The sequence below is a fragment of the Garra rufa genome, chromosome 11 (assembly GCF_049309525.1).
Source record: "Garra rufa chromosome 11, GarRuf1.0, whole genome shotgun sequence".
Taxonomy (NCBI): Eukaryota; Metazoa; Chordata; class Actinopteri; order Cypriniformes; family Cyprinidae; genus Garra; species Garra rufa.
Window position 1 is genome coordinate 14,669,265 of NC_133371.1, and position 22,584 is coordinate 14,691,848.

Sequence of the window (22,584 nt, forward strand, 5' to 3'; positions counted from 1 at the left end):
CTGTATATGTGACCCTGGACCACAAAACCAGTCATAAGGGTCAATTTTTGAGATTTATACATCTGGAAGTTGAATATATGAGCTTTCCATTGATGTATGGTTGTTAGGATAGGACAATATTTGTCCGAGATACAATTATTTGAAAATCTAAGAATCTAAGGGTGCAAAAAAAATCTAAATATTGAGAAAATCATTTTTAAAATTACGTTCTTAGCAATGCATAATACGAATCAAAAAATGAGTTTTGATATATTTATGGTAGGAAATGTACAAAATATTTTTATGGAACATAATCTTTCCTTAATATCCTAATGATTTTTGACATAAAAGAAAAATTGATCATTTTGACCCATACAATGTATTTTTGGCTATTAATATACCCATGCTACTTATGACTGGTTTTGTGGTCCATGATCACATATACAAATGAGAGTGTTAAAAGAGACTTGATTTTCGAAAGATTACAAATGAACGAACTCTGACATCTAAAATTTTACTGCTAAAGTTTAAAACAGAGCTATCTATTAAAAATGTGGTTACCAGAATTATTGTGAATACTTGGTATATGTAACATGTATAGGAAGAGACATTTATTCAGAAAGTAAACAGATTTGATGTTTTTAAATTGTGGGGTCATTTGGTTGTCATGTGCTTTTAAGGGACACTGGATGGATGACTCAGTTGATTTGAGCTGGTGTGTGTGTGTGTGACATTAGCGATACAGCCGCAGTTTTGGCCCCAGACGCAAGCGTTGAGAACACAGCAGCAGTGTGTGACAGTAGCTGCTGTAATCCCTCTGGTGGCGATAAGACACGGCTAAACAAACGCAGCGAGAGCGGCACTGAAGCTGGAGATAAGACACACACTTGCCCAGACCTTGCCTTATCAGCCCGAGGTTCGTACAACATAGTGCTCACTCTGTGTGTTGTCCAGGTCTGTGACTGTCCTGTCTTGGTGTGAAAGAGTGTTGGAGGGCTTGAGGGTCGAGTGGTGGGGCAAAACAGCGGGGCAGTCACTTACGGCTCAGTCTCCATAATGCCTACACTAGTCTACTGTCCTCAGCTGACAGGAAACCCTTAGGTGCCACAACAGTGGTGGCCCAAAATCCTCTACACCCACACAATACACAAAAAGCCAGCATTCTTCACTCCCTGCAGTGCTCACACACTGTTGTTCTGCTATTGCTGCCTTCAATAGACTGTGTACATGGGTCACACACACACACACACACACACACACACACACACACACACATGTTGGGTTTACATGTTTTATGGGGACATTCCATAGACGTAATGGTTTTTATACTGTACAAACCGTACTTTCTATTGCCCTACACCTACCCTACACCTAAACCTAGCCCTCACAGGAGATTGTGCACACGTATACTTCCTCAAAAAAACTCATTGTGTATGAGTTATAAGCCTGTTTCCTCATGGGGACCTGAGAAATGTCCCCACAAGGTCAAAATCTACTGGTATTCCTATCCTTGTGGGGACATTTGGTCCCCACAACGTGATGAATACCAGGTACACACACACACACACACACACACACACACACACACACACACACACACAGGAGAAAGGCTTCATTATGAACCACCTGGAAGTGCCACAGCCAGCTGCCAGATCAGCTGAATGTCATATGGTGTGTGTATCTGTGTGTAAAGCTGCACAGCTAAAGTAGCTCATGTATTTCTGTCTCTCCAGCAGCATTTATCAGTCCCATATCTGGTGTTACCAGAAAGCATATGTGGCTTTTCAGAATTGTCACATTACTCATAATTCAACTCTTTATTTTCTAAAAATGACGTGCTTCTCTCTCATCACAGGTGTAATTTGATGATTGGACGAACTAGCGCAACAGAACTACTACATTTTACAGTTTTTCCAATTTATTTACATACTATGTTATGAGGCATACATCAATGTGCTACCATTTGTATGTTATTGTAAGCCAAAGTGTTAAGTACAGTTTTCCGCACAATCTGTCTCTATATCCACCAAAAGGTCCTAGGCCTGAAAAAGAAACCTAGCAGGTATTTTGAATAAGGATGAATGTAGTGAAATTATCCAATGTGAGGGTCAGTATATGAGCGGTCTGTTGCTGTGTGTGTGTCATAAAGATGAGTATATGTGCAGTTGCAGATAGTACTCTGTCGAAGGGGAGTGTTGTGTTGTTTTTGTGCAGACTAGTTTCCCTTTTGCTTTATGTGTGTGTGTGTGTGTGTGTGTGTGTGTGCCATCTCATCTATTCAGACTACAGTGATAAAACCAGTCATTCAGGGTCAAGTATGTGTTTGTATGGCTGTGTGTATATCCTCACACACTCTCCCCGAGGGCCATGTTAGTTTGAGTCACGCACATACACGGGTAATTCCAGATGAATGACAGTAGATAGCTCTGTCCTGCAGATCTGGCCTGCTTTAATGAGCTGATAGGCAAATCTGTTGCTGGTTAAAGATTAAACGCTCTCCAGGGCAGCACACCTCTTATCTCAGCAGTAGGCCGCAGCAAAGCGGAGCCACCGGGATTATTGCCTCTGTGTGTGTTTACGCATGGTCAGGTCAGAAGTGGGCTGCTCACTAGAGCCCTTGTGTGCTTTGTTATGCTGTGGCCTGTGCCTGTGATTGTGTCTTGAAGGCACTTACTCTACAGTGTTCACATTACGGCAGATCGGCAGGTTAGTATATATTAGTAAACACCAACATTTAGCCATGCTCATTCATAGGGAAAAATAAATAAATGAATAACATGAACATTAATGATTCAGTGCAGTCAGGATCAAGGAGAGCGTTTAAAACCAGTTATGAGAATCAGAGCGGCTGGCTTGATGTGTTTTTGTTGCATTTGTGGTAGATTTTAAGTGTCTTGATGAACAGTGAGGGAAATGTTCACTGGAAACAGATGATAGCTCCCTCTACTGGAAACCGTTATGTCATAGTCATATCAGAGGAACCTACATTTACTGACAAACCTTAACATGGCTATATTTACTTTTTTTAAAAAATGTATTATTATTTTTTTAATTTAAGCAATGTGTACTGTTCTGTTGGAAGCTCAGAACATGAAGTCACGAGAATCAGGGATCAGCATTAAAGGATTGTAATGATTTGTAAAATAGATGTGAAAAATGTGGACGGTCATAAAATCCAGTCATAAAATTATAAAAAATCATAAAAAAATAAAGTAGGACTGTATAATAGATCAAACTGCTATATGGACTAGTGTCTCTGAATATTGAAGTGCAGAAAGACTGCCGTTTCTGGCTTTTGAGTTTCACCTTTCACCTTTTTTTGACAAAAACTGTTTTCATATCGTATACACACAGAAAATTAAAACTCTTCATGAGAGCCTTTTTAAAATAACATTTGGTTTAACTTGAAGAAATTGTGACTATGTAGCTGAACAGTTGAATTAGGTGTAGGGTTGGGTACCGAACTCAGTACTTTTAGGGTACCGACTGAATTGCGTTGGTACTACAGAGCACTGATTCAAATTAAATCAATTGGTGCCAAATTACATGAGAATGCATCTGGTCATGTACGAGAGAGAGCAAGAGAGAGACCCTGTAACAACCCTGACCCTGCAATTCGTTCAAACACAACACGCAGGGCAAACCAAAATGTTTTTAAATGTGGTAACATTTCTAGGGTCATATTGTTTCCACAAAAAAATGGTCAGGATCGCAGAGTCCATTCATAAGAACAGATTTTGCTCTATAGTGCTGAATTCTATGGAATTCATCAAATTTTGAATTACTAAATTGAAAGTAGGTCTGTCACTTAATTCATATTGCGATATGGACTAGTGTCTGTGAATAATAAAATTAATAAATTAATAAAAAAATCTGGCATGTTCCACTTGCCTCTGTATGTATGAATGGCGGAGAAACAGTTTTGTTTACTACACAAATACTGAAGCATGCGTGACACTTGCTGTGAAAGAAAGAAAGAAAAAGATTGTAGGGCCCTATTGTACAAAATGTTGAAATTGAAAGTTTTGGACTTGTTATTACACAGAGAGTAAAGTACCGAAAAAAGGTACCGTATTTAAAATGTAAACAGTACCCAACCCCAGTTAGGTGTGTTTGATTAGGGAGAGATCTAAAATGTCTGCACATGGGGGTTCTCCAGGACCAGAAATGGGAACCATTGCCATATATGTATAGTAATTTATTAGTGATGAAAGAAATAAGGATGTTAAAAGTAGAAGTACTTCAGTACCAAGTCAATACTACAGTAAAAAAAAAAAAAAGTAACAATACTATATTGGAACTACCAAAGCAAAATCACACAAATGTTGTGTTTAAGGTACTTGGTTGTTTGAGTGTGTGGCAGCAAAATGAGCCATGTTGTTGAGTTGAAGTCAGTTCCTCCCTTACTCCTTTCTCTTTATCTCTGTGTGAGAAAGCTGTGAGCATCAACAAGAGGAAAGAGAACTGAGTCATTGTGGCCTGCGGTGATGATTTCTAGTCTTCTGTTTAACTCTTCACGTTTTGCACACACCTCAAACAAACACCTTGCCTTTGTGTTGGCTGGTTGAAACGCATGAATTAATGCAATGAATTAAATCAGTTGTGTTTCTGCATCTCTGGGTTGATCATGATAACTATGATCAGGCTTTGAAAAAGCCCACATACCTAAATGAAAGTGTATCATGCTGTAGTCATTCATCTGCTTGGAGGAAGAATAATCAATATCTTTTTGACTGTAATTTTTATAATACTGCCAGAAAACACTTTTATTCAGAAACATGTTTAAGTGGAATATTTTGTGATGTATCACCTGAATGTATTTCAGTTTTTTTTCTTATGTCAAGTTAAAATGTTCTATATAATAGTTACAAATTTATGCGTTATGATGCTGACCTTGTGTTTGCCATGTAAAAAATATTTATAATATTAACTAACAAAGAAGCAGTAATTTATTGCTAAATGTGACCAATATATTGCCACTCTCCTGCAATAAAATGATAAGTATAAAATCAATTGATGGCATTTATGTAGAAAAATCATGTATGCAGTTTTAGCTGTTGTGACAAAATAGTGTTAGGTAGTGTGTATCCAGCTAATTAGGATGTATGCTATTTTTAAGCTTTTTTTCTCAGATTGTTACTAAGTTTCAAATTAACAGAAGTGTTTTTTGCAGATTGGACAATTTCCAAACAAGATGCTTAATCAGTAGTACAAGGAAGTACTTTTACATGTTACAGCATCTTAAGGACAAATATTTATAATAATAATAATGCTTTGTTTCATTTCCTCCAAAAACAATTGGCACATAAGCAGCTGATTCCAGACACATGGCCCCCACAAAAGTGTCACAACCAGAGTGAAGGGGTACACACATTTTCTTTTTGAATTGAAAGGCTTGTAGTGGTAAAAAAAAGTCTTGCTTGGTGTGAACTGCCCATTAGTACTTGTTCTCATCTGTCTTGCAGTTTATGTAGGGGGTGGAGCACATATGTGCCTTTGAGAGAGCGAGACATGGGGGAAGGAGATTGTTGTAGTGGAAGAGCATGTCAGAACATGCTACCACCTCTGGATCAGAATCTTCCTGAACACACACAGAAAGAAGGAGAGAAGGACAGGGTATCCCCCTCCCTCTGTCTCTCTTTCTGTGTTATCTCAGAGGGGCAGAGGAATTATGGGTGGAGAGGAGGAGGGTCATGTGACATTGCAGCAGCTGCTACACTGAACGTTTCACTTGACGAAAAGGGATTGTGTGTGTGTGTGTGTGTTGCTTTGTTAGATAAGCTCCAAACATTTTTTTTTTTTTCTGAAAAGAGCGACAGTTTGTAAACTAAGGAACTAGACAGAGACAGACAGACAGACTGTGTGCTTGTGTGTGTGATGTTAATGTAAAGGTGTTCTGATTGTGTGCTAGTGTGTTTGCGTCTCCCATCATGCATCTGTGAGCTAAAATGTGAACACCGTAGCGCTGTACATCTGCGCTGTGTGAAGGGTCAGTCTGAGGATCAGCGTTTCAGTGCTGCTGCTGCTGCTGCTGTTGTTTGTTTCATTATTAATTGCTCTTAGCAGTTCGTGTGTAGTGCAGGGGGTGAACAGGTCTTCAGAGAGCTCCTGTATCTGTTTGTCTGTCTTTCCCACCCATTTGTACTGAAATGGCGATGGATCTGTGATCGGCTCTAAGAATCGGCCTGTGTTTCTACAGCAGTGAAAGAAAAAAAATTACATCACTGATTGTTGCATATCCTGCCCACTAGGGATGGGCATTTCTGATCATATTTCATTTCGAGTATCCACAGGTTTGAGAAACGAGTATTCGATTAATCGGGGGTGGAGTTTAAGCAAGGGGCGGGGCGGGGCGTTTGCGTCACAGTCTACAGTAAACATTTACAAGAAATAACAGCATGAGGTGAAGCTGAAGCGCTTTTTCTACGTCTAATTAACATATATTTTACTGCCTTAATTGTTTAAATCTGTATAACATATTATCGTGTCGATCCATCAGTTGACATTTACAACTCTACGTGTTTGCTGCTTAAAACATGGATTGATTTGTTTACATTGGTCTTTTTGACAACAGTAGACAAACAAGCTGATTTAAAATGGCAGATCATTCTCTTCCAGCAGGAGGCGCTATCAGAATGATACACAAAGCAGCGCCGCAGCTGACTTTGAAACGTGCAGCGCTCATATTTATTCAATGGATAGCCTTATAAAGTTTCATCGCAATTCTTGTCTTTTAGTCCCCACATTTAAGACAACCTGAAATCATAATTAAGACTTTCTCAACCCCTAACAATACTTCAGTCATCAATGAAAATTAAGAGCTTTATTTTAAACAACTCTTAAGCCTACACAAAATACATTTCTTTTTATTTTTTCCCTACTTTGTTCGGTGCACAAGAGAAATATTAGGGAAGTAAATTATTATCAGCATATGAAGTATATTCGTATATCATTGTTTCTAAGAGAATATGCACGTCAGATGCTGAAAGCGCTGTTTTTACTTTCACTTTAACATATTACGCAGTTTTTGTTTTGCTTGTGTAATATCCATTGGCTCACCTTCATGGTTTAAAACATAAATATGTATAAAAATGCAGTATAAAAAGATATATTTACAATATTTTGCGACGTAACCCCAAGATAATGCGTTTTCCATTTTCACTCACTGAAAGCTACATCTGTCTGTACCAATGCGCCGAGCTCTGCTCTCATCACTGCGCGGAAGATTGCACCCAAACGCTGACCCTGGTGTGCTTGATATAAATTTTGTTATTAGAAATTAGCGGTCGGCATTTTTTTTAATTTAATTATGTCAAAAGCTTTCACTGTCCGCATGAACGATCCCGGGTATAGAGCATCAATCCTTGCAGTGACCGTTTTGCGCGATAGGACAGTATAGTGGGGCTCAACGTAATTCATTAAACGTTTAAAACCTTCACCTTCAACAAAACTAATAGGCAACAAGTCTTCTGCTGTCATTTCTGCTATTAGCTGCGTCACCTTCTCTGCCCTGCCTTTGTCACATTTCTGTCTGATGGTGAAATCTCTTATGCTCATCTGACTGCTGGTAGTGGCATCGGAATCATCTGCTTTTTTGTGTTTATGTGCAAGATGGTAATGCATCAAACTCGTTGTAGAGTTGTAGACGAGTGTGGCGCTGCGTCAAGTTTTTCAAAGTGTTGCCAGACATCGCTGGGTGCTTTAGAAGCCATTTTCGCTCTGTGCTCCGGTCTTGTCTCTAGACCGCAACTTCTCACAGCCATAACCAATAAAATATCAGACTACCGCCCAAATACCAGCATAACCAATCAGAAAGAATGAAAGTAGTTTAATCTTTTAAAAAAATGCATTTTTGGAGCCAATCGATCGTCATTTTCATGCTCGATTGTTGCTGATGGGTTCGAGTAATCGATTAATCGAGTACTCGTGCACATCCCTACTGCCCACAAGCAAACATGTCATTGTTTTGTTTTGAAACACATTTGTTAATTTTATACTTGGTTTTATTCATTTTATAACATCTACAGCTGCTTTTTTGTTTTTTTGCTTATTTGTACTGGATCTCTATTGATGACCATATCGCAATAAGTGTTCCTCTCACAAACACTCCTGGGCTTTTTTATTGGCTTTTATTCAGGGTCATAATTGTCAGCTAGTTGATTAGTGTGCTTTACTACACATTAGGGCTGTGTAATTAATTGCAATCACAAAGAAAACGCAATTTAAGCACATGCGATTTCTAAACCGCATAAGACTGCGATTTTACCTAACTCCCCCCGCCACGGCACCCCAGCCCCCCATGAACATCAAGCTCATTTTAATTTCGATATAGCGCCAGATCACAATAGAAGTCATTTAAGGTTATCTTTCCTATAGAACAGGTCTATACATTGTTCTTTTATTAAACAAACTAAATTGCCTCATGTTATTTATCTTATTTACACGAAGGCATGTCATTTCTGTCTCTACATGGTCGCGTGTTTACAATGTTTCCTCCGCGAAAACACGGACTGGATCGTGGACTCCATTCATAAAAACGGAATTTACCATAGCACGGAATGCCACGGAATTTGTTGATTTTTGGATTAATAAATCAAAAATTGATCTGTCTCTTAATTCAAATCGCGATATGGACTAGTGTCTGTGAAAACTGAAATGCAAAAAGACCGTTTTAATATGAATCCTGCATGTTCCGTTTGCCTCTGTTACGTATGAATGACAGAGACGTGTGTTTTTTTTTTTTTTTACTACAGGCATACTGAAGCACTCATGAAGCTCCCGCTAATTTTTGGCATTTGCATCTAACATGAACAGATAAACTCAATCTCCAAAGCTGCTGCGAGTGTCACTTTTACCGTTTCATTTGAGAAAACTAGCATCATATCATACTGTACAGCGTACACACAGAAACTTCACGGCAACCTGTCAGAATAAAAGTACGGTTTAACATGAAACAGAACAATATTAGTCTTGTATTACTTTTGTACAGTATCATGTACAAAACATACATAAAACAATATATATGATAAAAAAATATTACAACAAGATTAACCACTTAATTGTAGAAAAAATACTACAATTATTATTTAAACGTTTTAAACTGAATATAATTTTTCTTTTTGTATTGATTTTAACAGTAAACTTCTGTTTGTTTGCCAAAAATTAAAAGGGTTTATTTTTCATTTGATTAAAAATAAATAAATGTGTATGCTTTTTGATTATCATAAAAATTAAAACACAAGAATTTCAAAAAAAAAAAAAAAAAAAAAAGCAAAAGATTGTAGAGCCCTCAAAATGTTAAAATAGAGAGTTTTGGACTTATTTTACCACTGAAATGAATGTTTTCGTTATTACACAAAGTAGGCTAAAGTATGGGGAAAAAAGTAACATGGCTAATTTATTTTATGTTGTCTGTTTTAAAGACAATTTTACAACAGTTTTGTTTATTAAACTTAATACTTTATTTCATTGTGAAATGTTTTATGTACTTCTTGTGCACTGAATACATTTACAATGTATGTATGTAGATTGTTTGAAAAAGCAAAAACAGTTGCCAAAATTGCAAATAAAATCACAATCGCAATATTCGTTCAAAAAATCGCAATATGATTATTTTGTCCATATTGCACAGCCCTACTACATATTAGATGGATGTCTAGGCCCTGTAGTTTGTGTGTGTGTGTGTGTGTGTGTGTGTGTGTGTGTGTATTATGATGAAATTATATGCAGTAGTAACTAGGGCTGTGCAATAAATCGCATGCGATTGTCATGTGTAGCTCATCAGTAAAGCCAGTTCTGTGATTAGTAGTAAATCTCCATCACGTGCGTTCAGATGGCACGCTATTTAAAACACTGAGCCGTAGATCACTGAAAAGCTACGCAATATCGCGTTCAAAATCGCGGATGAATCACATTCGATTTTGAACGTGATATTGCGTAGCTTTTCAGTGATCTAAGGCTTAGTGTTTTAAATACCGCACCATCTGAACGCACGTGATGGAGATTTACTACTAATCACAGAACCGGCTTTACTGATGAGATACGCATGACAATCGCATGCGATTTATTGCACAGCCCTAGCACATGTATGTCTATTTCAGTTAAGCTAAGCTTTTATTTTGGCAGAAAAGCAACAATAGTTTTTCCGAAGCATTCCATTACAAATAAAATATTGAAATGCTTGCTGAACTTGTAGTAGATAAAACAGACTTATTCTTTCTGAACACACACAGAATATATATTTAAGAAAGTACTTTCTCGTTTATGCAAAGTTTTACAATGTCTGTAAAACACATCCGATCGTTATCAGGTGACCCCAAAACCAGCCTAATTACTCTGGGCTTTCATTGACACCTGGCCCAGTACATTAGTGGGAAAAAAATCAGTCTCTCATGATCTGATAGTAGAGATGCTAACATGCATGTTTCCAGGCTTGTGTTCCTCTGTTTTTAGTCCAGATTTAACCCATCACTCTGCTTATGGATTTCCTTAAAAAGTGATTCTGTCTTTAATCAGTGTAAATGAACCTGAGATACAGCGTATTTAATCTGTTGATGACATTTTTGGTACATACATTGAGAATGCATATGTGTGGTGTTTAACTGTGTATGTGTGTGTGAATGCTAGCAGACAGACAGGCTGACCTTGGGCATAATCTTTGACCTCTTCTACTTCACTTCTGTCCTGCAGCTGTTAGGGTCAGACAGTGTTTTTTTTTATGTCAGGCTGTTTACGTTCTCAATGAGTCAACTCGGCAGTGCTGGGTCCATGTATTTCCTGTTTATTGTGTCTAAAATCTCACTCTGTTTCTCTGTGTCACTCAGGCATGAGCCATGAGCCAAAGTCACCATCGTTAGGCATGATTTCCACGGCGACCCGTACCACTGCGACAGTCAGTCCCCTCACCCCGTCTCCCCTCAACGGTTCTATTGTGCCCAATGGCAGTCCTGCATCTCAGTCCGCCCACTCAGGATTTGCCGCCGCCCTCCGCAAGCTGGCCAAGCAGGCAGAGGAACCCAGAGGTAAGCTGTGACCCTTTGACATTTGATCCCTGACCCATGTGTCAGTGCTCCAAGGACACAGATGTACCCTGGGTGTTGTCTCCTTATTGCTATGATAATGACCATTTAGTGGAATTCAAACTGGACTGAATGAAGTTTGCTTTCCCTGCAAGTCTTGGTCATGTTTAGTGACCCACTTTGTGCTGGACCACAGTGTTCACTATGGCATCATCTCAACGGGGTCAGTAGTTCATGGCTTAGGTCATGATCCAGTGCTGTTGGCTCTGGGGCTCCATGCAGATTGGGTGAAAGAGCTTTGTTTACTGAGCTGAAAATTGAAATTCTGCTGCTTCTAATACTACGTATTAACGTTTGTTAACGTTAATGTTTGGAAAAAGTTCTGAGCAGGCTACTTTGTTAGTTATGTAAGTCATAAAAGTAGTTTAGTTGTTGAGGAATGTTGTATATTAGAGATTTTATAACAGTACTTTTCAACACAGTTCCTGTGGACACCCACCCTCGACACTACACATCTTGGCTGTGCCCAAAAGCAAAAAATTCTGCCTCCACAGGCAGCATATGTAGGTAGGAAGGCAACAAGGCATGTCCCATTTTGATGTATCTATCGCTGTCTATGATATCCCAAATGTGTTTGATGCCATAACAGCTGAGCTAAAAACGTTGTGGTTGGTGGTAGGGATGGCGAAAACTAAAAAATTTCTTGACCGACCACCGAGCCTCATTAGCCGGTTGAAACCGGTTAACCGATTAGTTTAAAATATGGTACGCTATTTGAAATAACAGCCATTTCGAGCCGCGCCTGCAATTTCGCAACTCTGTCGCATCTCTCTGCCGCTCTGCCTCCCGCACACACACACACACACACACACACACACACACACACACACACACACACACACACACACACACACACACACACACACTAATATTCGTTCGGTGGGTTGGCATTCGATTTTAAATTGAGATTCAATATTCGTTTTTTTTTTCCATACACCTTGCATCCCCCGCAAAACGGTTCTCATTTGCGCTTAAATATGAATGAAGAAGATCAGACTGCTGCGCCACTAACACAGAAACAGCAACAAAAAAAAAAAAAAAAAGAGAGAGAGAGAGAAATTTAGTAATATTTGAGAGACACTATAAAGTACAGTCGGGCCCACTTAAATGGTTTAAGCAAAACTAGGGCTGTGACTGTCGTAATGACAACTGCGCCTCTGCTTTAAATGCACGCATAGGCTAAAGCTGACCGCAAAGCCCCAGCAAAAATAATTACCATGAATGTGTCGGGGAAAAAGTAGGGAGATATTTGAATTATTTATTAAAAAACTAGTATTTGACACAAAGATGAAGTTGACGATCCTGATACCATTTGCTCATTGACGCGGCTTTAATACCTAAATGCATATGCATTAGGCCTATAGCTATTGGAAGAGTTTTGTTTTCGATTTGAATTATTTAAATTATTTTTTTACAGTTTCGGATGATATATTAGTCTTACCTTTATGAGCAAAAATGAAGTTTCACATAGCGCTGGCTGGCGCTTCCATGTTCTGCAAAGCGTGCTTATATCTATGGGTTTTAATTGAAATCGTGATGACTTGGTCGTTACTTTAAAAAACAAAAACTTAAATTTAACAAATAAAAAGTGTTCCAAATATATGTCTAAATTAACTTTATAACCTAAATAAACGAAAATAAATGTAATCACTTTGCTATTAAAAACAGCAGCTGTGCAGTGGGGAAGAGAAAGAGAAACAGACCGGTTCCAGTCGGACTCGAGACAGTAAATCTGATGAGCTGTCGGAGAAGGTCCGGGTGAGGTTTTAGTAATGTTTGCAACGAATGTTTCTTAAATAGCCGATTTAACATTCTTATTTAGGCTAGATTCATATTTAAATGTATTATTTATTTGATTTATTTTAGCGTTTTGTAGGCTGATTGTTCACTGACTGAAGTGCTCAAATAAACACGCACGTTTGTTAATAATGTTTGGGCCTCATTTATTTTGGGTTTCAACATAATATACATAGGCTGTGTATTTTATATAGGCTTATATACACAAACGTTATATATAATGTATATATTTATTTATTTATAAATAATTTAGATATGAATAATTTATTTATATATAAACACCGCGCCATTTTTTTCGTTCTACTTTTATTTAAATAGCCTACCCTTCACGGTGCCAGTAATTACTGTGCTAATTTCTGATTTGGGAGTGATTTGTTTGTTAAAATTTTTTAGGCTACCTTATTAAAAGTATTGCACTTAACAGACCCGTGTGTTTTGTATCACTAGCGCGGTGTCCGTTCATGAAGCGGATAAGCTCTGCCTGCGTGAGGCGCGTCGCATCCAGCAATGTTCTATTACAATTTATTAATTCTGAACGTGTGGTGTGTCCATATTGCACCAAAATGCAACACTGCACTCCCTCGGGTCCACAGCAAAAATCGTTTGGATGAACTGTTCTCGACATAATAAAAATGCAAACAGAAAGACATACAGAGATTCCTGCCTTTATTAGAGAGAAGAATATGTTCAGCCCCTCCCACCGAAGCTTCGAAGCTCAAAAAATGGTATTCGGACCAGCCCTAGTTGTTAGACCGTTGTGTTCTTTTGTGTTGACATGCAGATGTTTGGATAGGCCTATTGGCCCATGTGCGCCGTTGCGCGCAAAGTTTGTATATTTTAAACACTTCCGAGGATAGTGGGGGTCACGAGTCACTGGCACGGTTATTTTGGGGGTCGTGAGCTGAAAAGTTTGGGAATCCCTGGCCTAATAGACTGCAACATGATAAAACCAATGGATAAAACAGGCACCTTCAGAATGCGTAAAAGACGCACCGGCACTTTTTTTTTTTTAACCGACTACCGACAACTTTGACCGGTTAACGTTGATACGGTCAACCACCGGTCAAACGGTCATCGGTTAACATCCCTAGTTGGTGGTCAGTTTGTCTGTAAATATAAATGTTTTTGATAAACTTTTTCCACTTTTGATGTCATTTCTAGCAAGAAATTAGTGTAGAAATGTATTATTTACTTAGTTATCTCCAAAGCGGTCTATATTTTGTTGTAGATCATTATATTGTTATCAGAAGCAGGGGAGCACAGGGCACAAACTAGCACAGGGTTAGTTGTAACATACGTGGTTTAAATATTTACACACATGCTAGCATAACCAAATTTACGGTATTTGCTAGTTGCCTTATCAACACTATATAGAGAAAAAAGTGTGCCAAAATTCAAAAATCTTTTGAAGATATCGCTGAATTTTTTTTTTTTTTTACTATAGTAAAAGTACATTTTCAAAAAGTAAAATTTTCAGCTTAGTTTTTAGTATTCAATTGAAATGAAACAAATATGCTATTATTTTATTCTCCAATCTGTTATTTACAAGATTAGATGTTTTTTTTAATACTTTGCTAACTAGCAGAAGACACTAACTAGTTTTAAATTCCATTTGCACAGATGGGAAATGTTGTAACACTACGTTACAAGGTGCCCCACTATTATTAAACTGTGCTATTCCATGACATTAGCAATGTAATTTATACCATTTACTTTTGAGTTTTAATGAGAAACCACAAGAAACAGGTGTATTAAGACTGATAATTGATGTTTAATGTTCAGAAATAATTATTTCAAGAAATGTAAAGCATTTTGGCTCATTTATGTGTCTTGTGTTCTATAGGAACTGTGTGTAGAGGGAGGGGAGTATTTTTCTAAATGTCTGAATGAGTTTCTTAATTTGCATGCATTGTTTTGAACTATACTGTATAACTGTCTTGCAATCAATCAAGCATGGTTGCAATTCAACTCTAAAATTAGATTATTTTTAATTCTTAAACTTTTTTTTTAAACTTTTTTGAAAAAGTTTAATTTTATTTATTTTATTTTATTGACAAAATAGTTTAGTCTGTCTTGTAGGGGTGGGCGATATGACCTAAAATTAATATCACTGTATTTTTTATCTTTTGAACGGTGACGGTATAATATCACGTTATTACTTTTTTTGGTACATTTTGGGAGGAGTAGCCTGTCCTGTCCCTTTAGTATGTGAATAAAGTTAATATTTGTATAATATAATAAGTAAATGGTAGGTAACCTAAAAAGAGACATGGGAGAGTATTATGCATTCTCAACATATTTATTTTGTAAAAAACCTAAAGATCTTACTTAACAGTGTACAACAAAACAAAAAATTATTTTTTTATTGAAATTTAATTTCTGCAATATTTAAAACCTTTACATAACAGGGGGAAATCAACCCATAGCAACAGTTTAAAAGTAGACCAAATCTGTGGGGAAAAATGCGGACTTGGCAACCCTGCATCCAACACGAGCTGCTGGAGTTAATGTCATTGCACACATGATTTTTGCACGTTAAAAGAAAAAAAAAATACAGGTTATGTTAATCGAGTTTACACACTGCCTCTGAAACTTTAGTCCGTCATAAAAAAAATTCGGATCGTGTTTGATTTTCTGCATTTTCGCATTCATAATAAGCATTTTGATAAGGATGACGAATATGAGAAAACTAAAAAAACGCATACGAAAATCGGACTCAGTGTACAATGACCTTAAGATTTGAATGATCATGGGTTGAAAGTAAAGAGAGTTGACAAAAATAGACTGGAGGATTTGCTGCAATCTTGTGTTCACTGACAAATATCTATTATAAGATGTGTTGCTCCCTTTACACAGAGTGTGCGTTATTGCAAAATCGAAAGTAAAAGTAAACAGCGCGAGCACTCATTTAAAAGCGATTTCTACACCCTGCATATTGAAAGTGCAAAAATTATATACAATATTAGTTTGCCTCACGCCCGCTCAATTTGTGATCCGCTGTGTAAATCCTTCGGCCGGCCGACGGGGAAAAGTCCCGGTGTTGTGCCTTTTTTCGACCCCTGCCAAATTATGACCCCCTCTCGTTGAAAGCGCTACCTGATTGCCTAATCCTAACCCCACCCCTAATCCTAATCCCTCCCCCACACCTAACCCTAAACCTACCAATACTAGGGGGGTAGTAATCTGGCGGGGGTCAGAATTCGGCAGAACACCAGTCGTCCGGATTGCCACTCCGCCCCTGGTATAGGCTACAGCCCTTTCTTCACAATGTTTCACCAGTCGTTTAATGGGCACTCCCCTTTTACCTACCACCTGCAAAGCTGATACGAATATGTTTTACTTTTTTATTTACAACAAGATATATAGTATAAGGACAGGTATTCAGACCACAACTGAACGTTTGAAGAAAATGTAATGCCTTATTATTTAGAATTAGCTATTATTGATGTAAATGCAGCCGTTCGAGGCACATAATTGATTTATTACGGTATTGACGGTATTAGAAAATCCATGTCGTGGCGCAATGTCACACCGGTGCTGACTATGACACCGGTGTACCGCCCACCCCTACTGTCTTGTATATTCTTTTTCATTAGATCATCATTTTAAGCGATCACATGGTCATGTTACAGCGTGTTCCTGAAATGTTACAATATATCCCACCTACGGGGCATGTTGTCACATTTCGCATTCCATTCTTCAACGCAAATACACTATATGAAACAAAGCAATGCTCCTCTGTGTCCGTAATCATTTACACTGCATGCAAAGTCATTATCTAATAGGGTATGAAGGCCTAAGCTTTCGGACACAGCCGTATGTATGCCTCCCTAATCAAACACACTTGATTCAAGTGATCAGACTCCAAGACCTGAAATGTGGGTTTCAAAAGACAGTAGAGACGTTCAAAATGTGCAGTGCAGAAACAGGGTTGAGAACCACTGTTATAATATTAACTCTTGTATTTAGTTTTTAACTTTTTTTTTTTTTTTTCATTTTTGTTGGGTGGATTTTAGTGAGGATGATTCATTCATTCATTCATTATTTATTCCTTTCATGTAAATGCATTATTTGTACAAAGCACATACAATTCATTTAAGTTTTCCTTTACATTTCCATGATCAGAAAGGAGCAGATGGAAGAATACTTTTCTTATATTTATCTGCCCCCTTTATAAATATAAATAGTAGATGGCATTAGCATTGTTCCCTCCACCATCACCCAAAATGTATTAACATAAATAGTAAATGACATTAGCATTGTTCCCTCCACCATCACCCAAACTCCAACATATCTGATATTTGTTGATTGCAGATTATAAATGCTATCTACTAAGCCCTTCATTTTAACCTGCTTTTTTGTGCACACATGATGAGCATATCTGTAGAAAATGACACTCTCTGTGGGTACACAGTAATGCAGCAGAATCCAAAAATGACAATTCTGTCATAATTTGCTCACTCTAAAGGCACCAAACAGTTGATGGTAGCATTGACATCCATAGTATGGAAAATAGTATCGAAGTCAGTGGCTACTGTTAGCTGTTTAGTTTCGAACATATTTCAAAGTATCTTTTTTTGTGTTCAGTATAACAAAGGTATATACAGGTTTGGAACAACTTGGGTAATTGATCATTTTAATTTGGTGTTGAACTATACCTTTAACTGTTGGAGTTTAAGGAAGTAACCAGTTTGGACCAGATCCTGCTGCATTACTGTGTGCCCACAGAGAGTGGCGTTTTCTACAGATATGTTCATCATGTGTGTCTGTGTACACATGGATGGTGTTTGTGTATGTAGCCTGAGGAAGGTGTACACACACACACACACACACACACACACACACACACATTCTCTACGTGGTGCTCGGCTGTGTTTGTAGACAGCGTCTCAGCAGGGAGGCAGTCTTTAACAGTCTGCTAGAATACCACATGCTTCCTGTCTTCTCCTGCTTGTCCCCTTGTGTGAGTGCTCTCGAGCATACCCCGGAAGAGCTCTCAATATAGGGAACACTTTGGTGTGGATGGCTCCAGCACCCTGCTGTGAAGATGTCCAGGGATGTTGTGAACCCACACAACATCTCTGGATGATAATTTTATGTATCCTAATGTGTTAAATGCTGTAAAATGCTGGATTCACAAGACCACAATCAAAACCTGTCATGTTCCAGTACAGACTTTACCTGCTCTTGTTGCCCTGTGTTCTTGTTATGCGCATTATTTGCATTGTGACCTTTCTTAGCTGCTACAGCTAGTCTCTGCAACGGTGACCTCGAAATAAGAAAGAGACATACTAATATTATTCAGCCTAACAATCCTTTAGTGGATTTGATTTATAGAAATGTGTTATTTGTAAACCAGGTTAAAGAGATGGATAGATTTAAACTGACAGTGTGTCTGCTTCCCGAACAATGTTAGGTAGATTGTTCCAGAGTTTGGGTGCTAAATAAGAAAATGATCTTCCGCCTGAAATTGATTTTGATATTCTAGGTATTATCAAATTGCCAGAGTTTTGAAAACGCAGCAGACGCGATGGACTATAATGTGATAAGAGCTCGCCCAAGTACTGAGGAGCTAAACCATTCAGGGCTTTATAAGTAATTAGCAAGATTTTAAAATCTGTACGATGTGTGGTAGGAAGCCAGTGCAGTGTTGACAGAACTGGGCTGATATGGTCATAGTTTCTGGTTCTAGTAAGAACTCTAGCTGCTGCATTTTGGACCAGCTGGAGTTTTTTTATTAGGCGTGCTGTACAACCACCCAATAAAGCATTACAATAATCTAACCTTGAGGTCATGAACCTATGAATTAACATTTCTGCATTTGACATTAAGGGCATAGGTCGGAATTTTGATATATTTTTGAGATGGAAAAATATGGTTTTGCAAATGCTATAATGTGGATTTCGAAGAAAAGAATGCTATCAAATAGCAGACCTAGGTTTAAACAAGATAGCCAAAAAAACACCTTTTCAGTTATGTCCAGTTACACATTTATTTGCCCCTAAACGTCAAATAAAAAACACACTGGTTGGTTGTCCAGACTCTTTCTTCTTTTTTTAGGGATTGGGTGGTTCATTGTCAGAATAAACTGCCGTGTGGAGATGTTATGCTAATGCTCAGCACTAGCACTAGCACTGTGTTTCATCACCTGTGTTAACTCTGCCTTCTATTTTTCTTACTCATTGTGTCTGTAACCCATCTGTGGGTGGCATTTAAAAACAGAGAGTTGATGCACATTATGATTAGGTCACTCTCACTGTTAAAAACAGCTCTGGAAACGCCTCTACTACCCAGTGTCTGTCTGATTTGTCTCCAGTCCAGACAGCTATAGGTGGGCTGCAGGAGCTTACAGACTGGGCCAGTGAGACGGGTGAGTGACAGTGATCTGAATGATGGCAGGTAGAGTGTAGGCTGGCATCCAGTTTCCTAGAACTAACATTTATTTTAGTCACTGAGGCAAGACAGTGTGTACATAAAGTGAGATTTCCTGTTTAAAAACACATCATACTTTGAAGGACAAACCCTGGTAAAATAATGAATGAATGAGTTAATAAATAAATAATAATTAATGAATGAGTGTGCAGTAAATATGTATAATGCACAAACTTAATGATTCAATATCTAAATAAGTGAATAAGTGAATTAGTGATGCATCAAAATGAATCAGTTAATAGAATGTATTGATTTACCATTCAAATAAAAAACTTAAATTATTTTGTTTTATTTTTAAATAATTTAGTAATGTATTCATTCAATTTATTTTTTAATACATTTTTTTATTTTATTTTTAAAGAGCAGGTCATATGTTTTTTTTTAAGTGTCCTAAAATTCAAAGTCCCAAAGTCCCCTGCAACAGGTTTAAATGCATCTAAGGTCAGAAAACATTACAGTTTTCCCAGAAAATACATTCCTTTGTCCATGGTTTCAAAACGGTTTGTTTAAGCTAGGGCTGGACGATATGGCAAAAATTTATATCACGATATATTTCGTAATTTCGGTCGATATGATATAATTCCGATATCGATATGGACAATATTAAAAAGCCTAAGGAAAAAACTGCCGAGGACACACACAATGGATGTCTGTACCTACAAATGTCTGCAAACTGAATTTGCAAAGTCTATAATACCTCCAATCCTATTAAAATTATATATATATATTTTTTTAAATAAAAATAGTACAAAAAATAAGGTTCACTTTTTATTTGTATTTAGCCTTTACAAACAAGAAATGTGAAATAAACTATCAAATAAATAAAACTCTCAGACTCAGCTTATTAACAATAATATATTTCCATTTAAACTAGAACAGTCTTATTTAATTGAGAGAACTGTGAATAATCTATACAAATATGTATGTCTTGACTAAAGACTAAATTAATTCCCTATAAAATCGCTTAAAAAGGGGGAAAGAAATCATAATAAAAATTATGCCACTAGGTCAACTAATTATTAATCCTCTTCCAGAAGGAGGTGCTGTTTCCCGCAATTATTCTGGTCACATTAGGACACAAAGTACCGCAGTGGTCATGAATTACTTTATAAGGAATTATAGTAAAAATTAAATGAAAATGACAGAAACTTTTTTGAATACAGTTAAGTTTCCTTTTTAGACACATTCATTAAAAAAAAAAAAAAAAAAAAACAGCACCACATTTTGACTGTGAAACGTGCAGTGCTCATGTTTATTTAACGATGTCAAAGCCTTTTTGAAAATCTATTTGAAGCGGTCAGTGCTGATATAATGGCGAACATTTGCATGAACTGTGTATAACTTACCAATGGCAGAGTTTATCTGAACTTAAAAAGCCGAACCACTTCCACACCACTGAATTAGTCTTTCCTGTCTTATTAACTATTTCGTCTGCCTTCTTACTTGTGGAAGCTTGTTCATCCACATCTGTATTGCGGTCAGGGATACTCATTTTGTAGCTAAAACTTTCCGTGATGGAGCTTAACCAACTACTGCTGCTGAGCGCTGGCAGCGTGTCTGTGATGTACGTCATCACGCAATTCTGTTCTGCTCTTTCTGACGGCTGAGCATTGAACGTCATTCAGTGACAAATGCTAATGTATAAAATTATATATATGCAAATGTATATCGAAACATCGGAAATGGGTTTAAATATCGTATCACCGTCATTGAAAAAAAATCGCGATATATATTGATATCGAATTATTGTCCAGCCCTAGTTTAAGCAGTTTTGAGCGAAATGTCTGTAAACCCTTCCCTTCCATAAGCACCTTTACATAAAACAATAATATAGTGCTCCAATCCATTCTTAAAATAATGACATAACATTTAGTTTAACACTTATGCAAGCGAATCGTGCCCACAGCTAAATTTAGCTGCTGAGCTGTAAACACTTAACAAAACGACAGACAAAAATCTCTCTCTACCGGGTCTTTTACTTCCTGCATTAACCCTACAACTGCCGGTGCAGCAAAATATACAGTAGTTTCACAATAATTTTAAAGTCTGTGTGCTACACTACTTTTTTATTATTAAATGAAGTAATCAGAACAACGACAGTCTACATTAATCGACACATTCTTAGGAAATAGCGGGTTCACACTGAATTTTCAGAACTATTTTAGCAAGACAGCAGCATCATGGCTTACCTGGAAACATAAAGCTGCACTAGGTATACGTCACCTATTAGCACAAGAAACTTTATATTTTGAGCATTCAATTAAAAATGTACACAAAGTATCAATTGTACTTACAGGTTGTGGTTCGGAGATGCTTGTTAGTCTAAATAAAGAAGATTAAAAGCCAACTAAGATAAAAGTCAAGATTAGAGAAGCAGTCCTTTGTAGATTGAGGAGCACAACAAAAAGTTTAAATTTTATTGCTGTGGTATCACCAGAACATTCGAAAATAGAATGACTCGTTAAGGCCATTCTGAGTCGAGTTTTGAGAGACAATATATTTATGTATAATGCACTTTTTTGAGTAACGGCTGGGCAGACTGTTTACATTGAAGGATAGCTACGTTACAAACTGCAAAGGAGATTTTTTTGGAAAACCCATATGATCTGCTCTTTAAATATATTTATTTATTTACATTTATTTTACAGTTATTTATATATTTATTTATTCTTTTATTTGTTTTTATATGTATTTTACAGTTATATTTTTTCCTCCAACATGATGATGAGAGGGTGCTCTATTTAACCCTATTGTATACTTAAAACTCGATTACAAATGCTAGTCAACCGGTTATCTCAGAGATGATTAGGTGCAACATAAATGTCAAATGTTTATGGTTGCATACTAGACACTATTGGAAAAAAATAGTTGCAGTATGCAGTACACAAGTATTCCTTTCCTTTCATTCCAATCTGTCTCTCTCACAGCAGGTGTGGTGTGTGTGATTAATTAACTGCTCCATGTGGACTTGGATATTAAAGGGCTCATCCTTTATCCAGCAGAGACAGAGACACAGGAGTAGAGGGGAGGAGTGAGTCTCTAGTTCTGGTTGAGAGGAGAGAGCGGCAGGCGTGGCCCTGGAGGGTAGGGGGTACCCTGTTTTTTGTGGCCCTCCATCTGGAGAAACAGGCTGCGTACATACACGCACATGCACACGCACACACACAAGCTCACATAAGTGATGGTGGCTCTGTTCCAAAAGCTGGTGACATTTTAAGACGTCATAGGTATGCTTCGGATGTGAAGCCTGATCTGAAAGGAAGGTGACATCACAAGCTTCAGGGCAATCACTTCAGTC

At 37.5% G+C, this 22,584-nt stretch overlaps 1 protein-coding gene across 3 annotated transcripts in view; it reads left to right on the top strand.

The window, feature by feature from the left end:
- Positions 1-22,584, top strand: part of gse1b (Gse1 coiled-coil protein b) — a 104,406-nt gene that overhangs the window by 46,452 nt on the left and 35,370 nt on the right. For all 3 annotated transcript variants that reach the window (XM_073850362.1, XM_073850363.1, XM_073850364.1), the window contains exon 2: positions 10,803-11,000. In XM_073850362.1, coding sequence (XP_073706463.1) covers positions 10,803-11,000 — 198 coding nt within the window. The remainder of the gene's footprint in view (positions 1-10,802; positions 11,001-22,584) is intronic.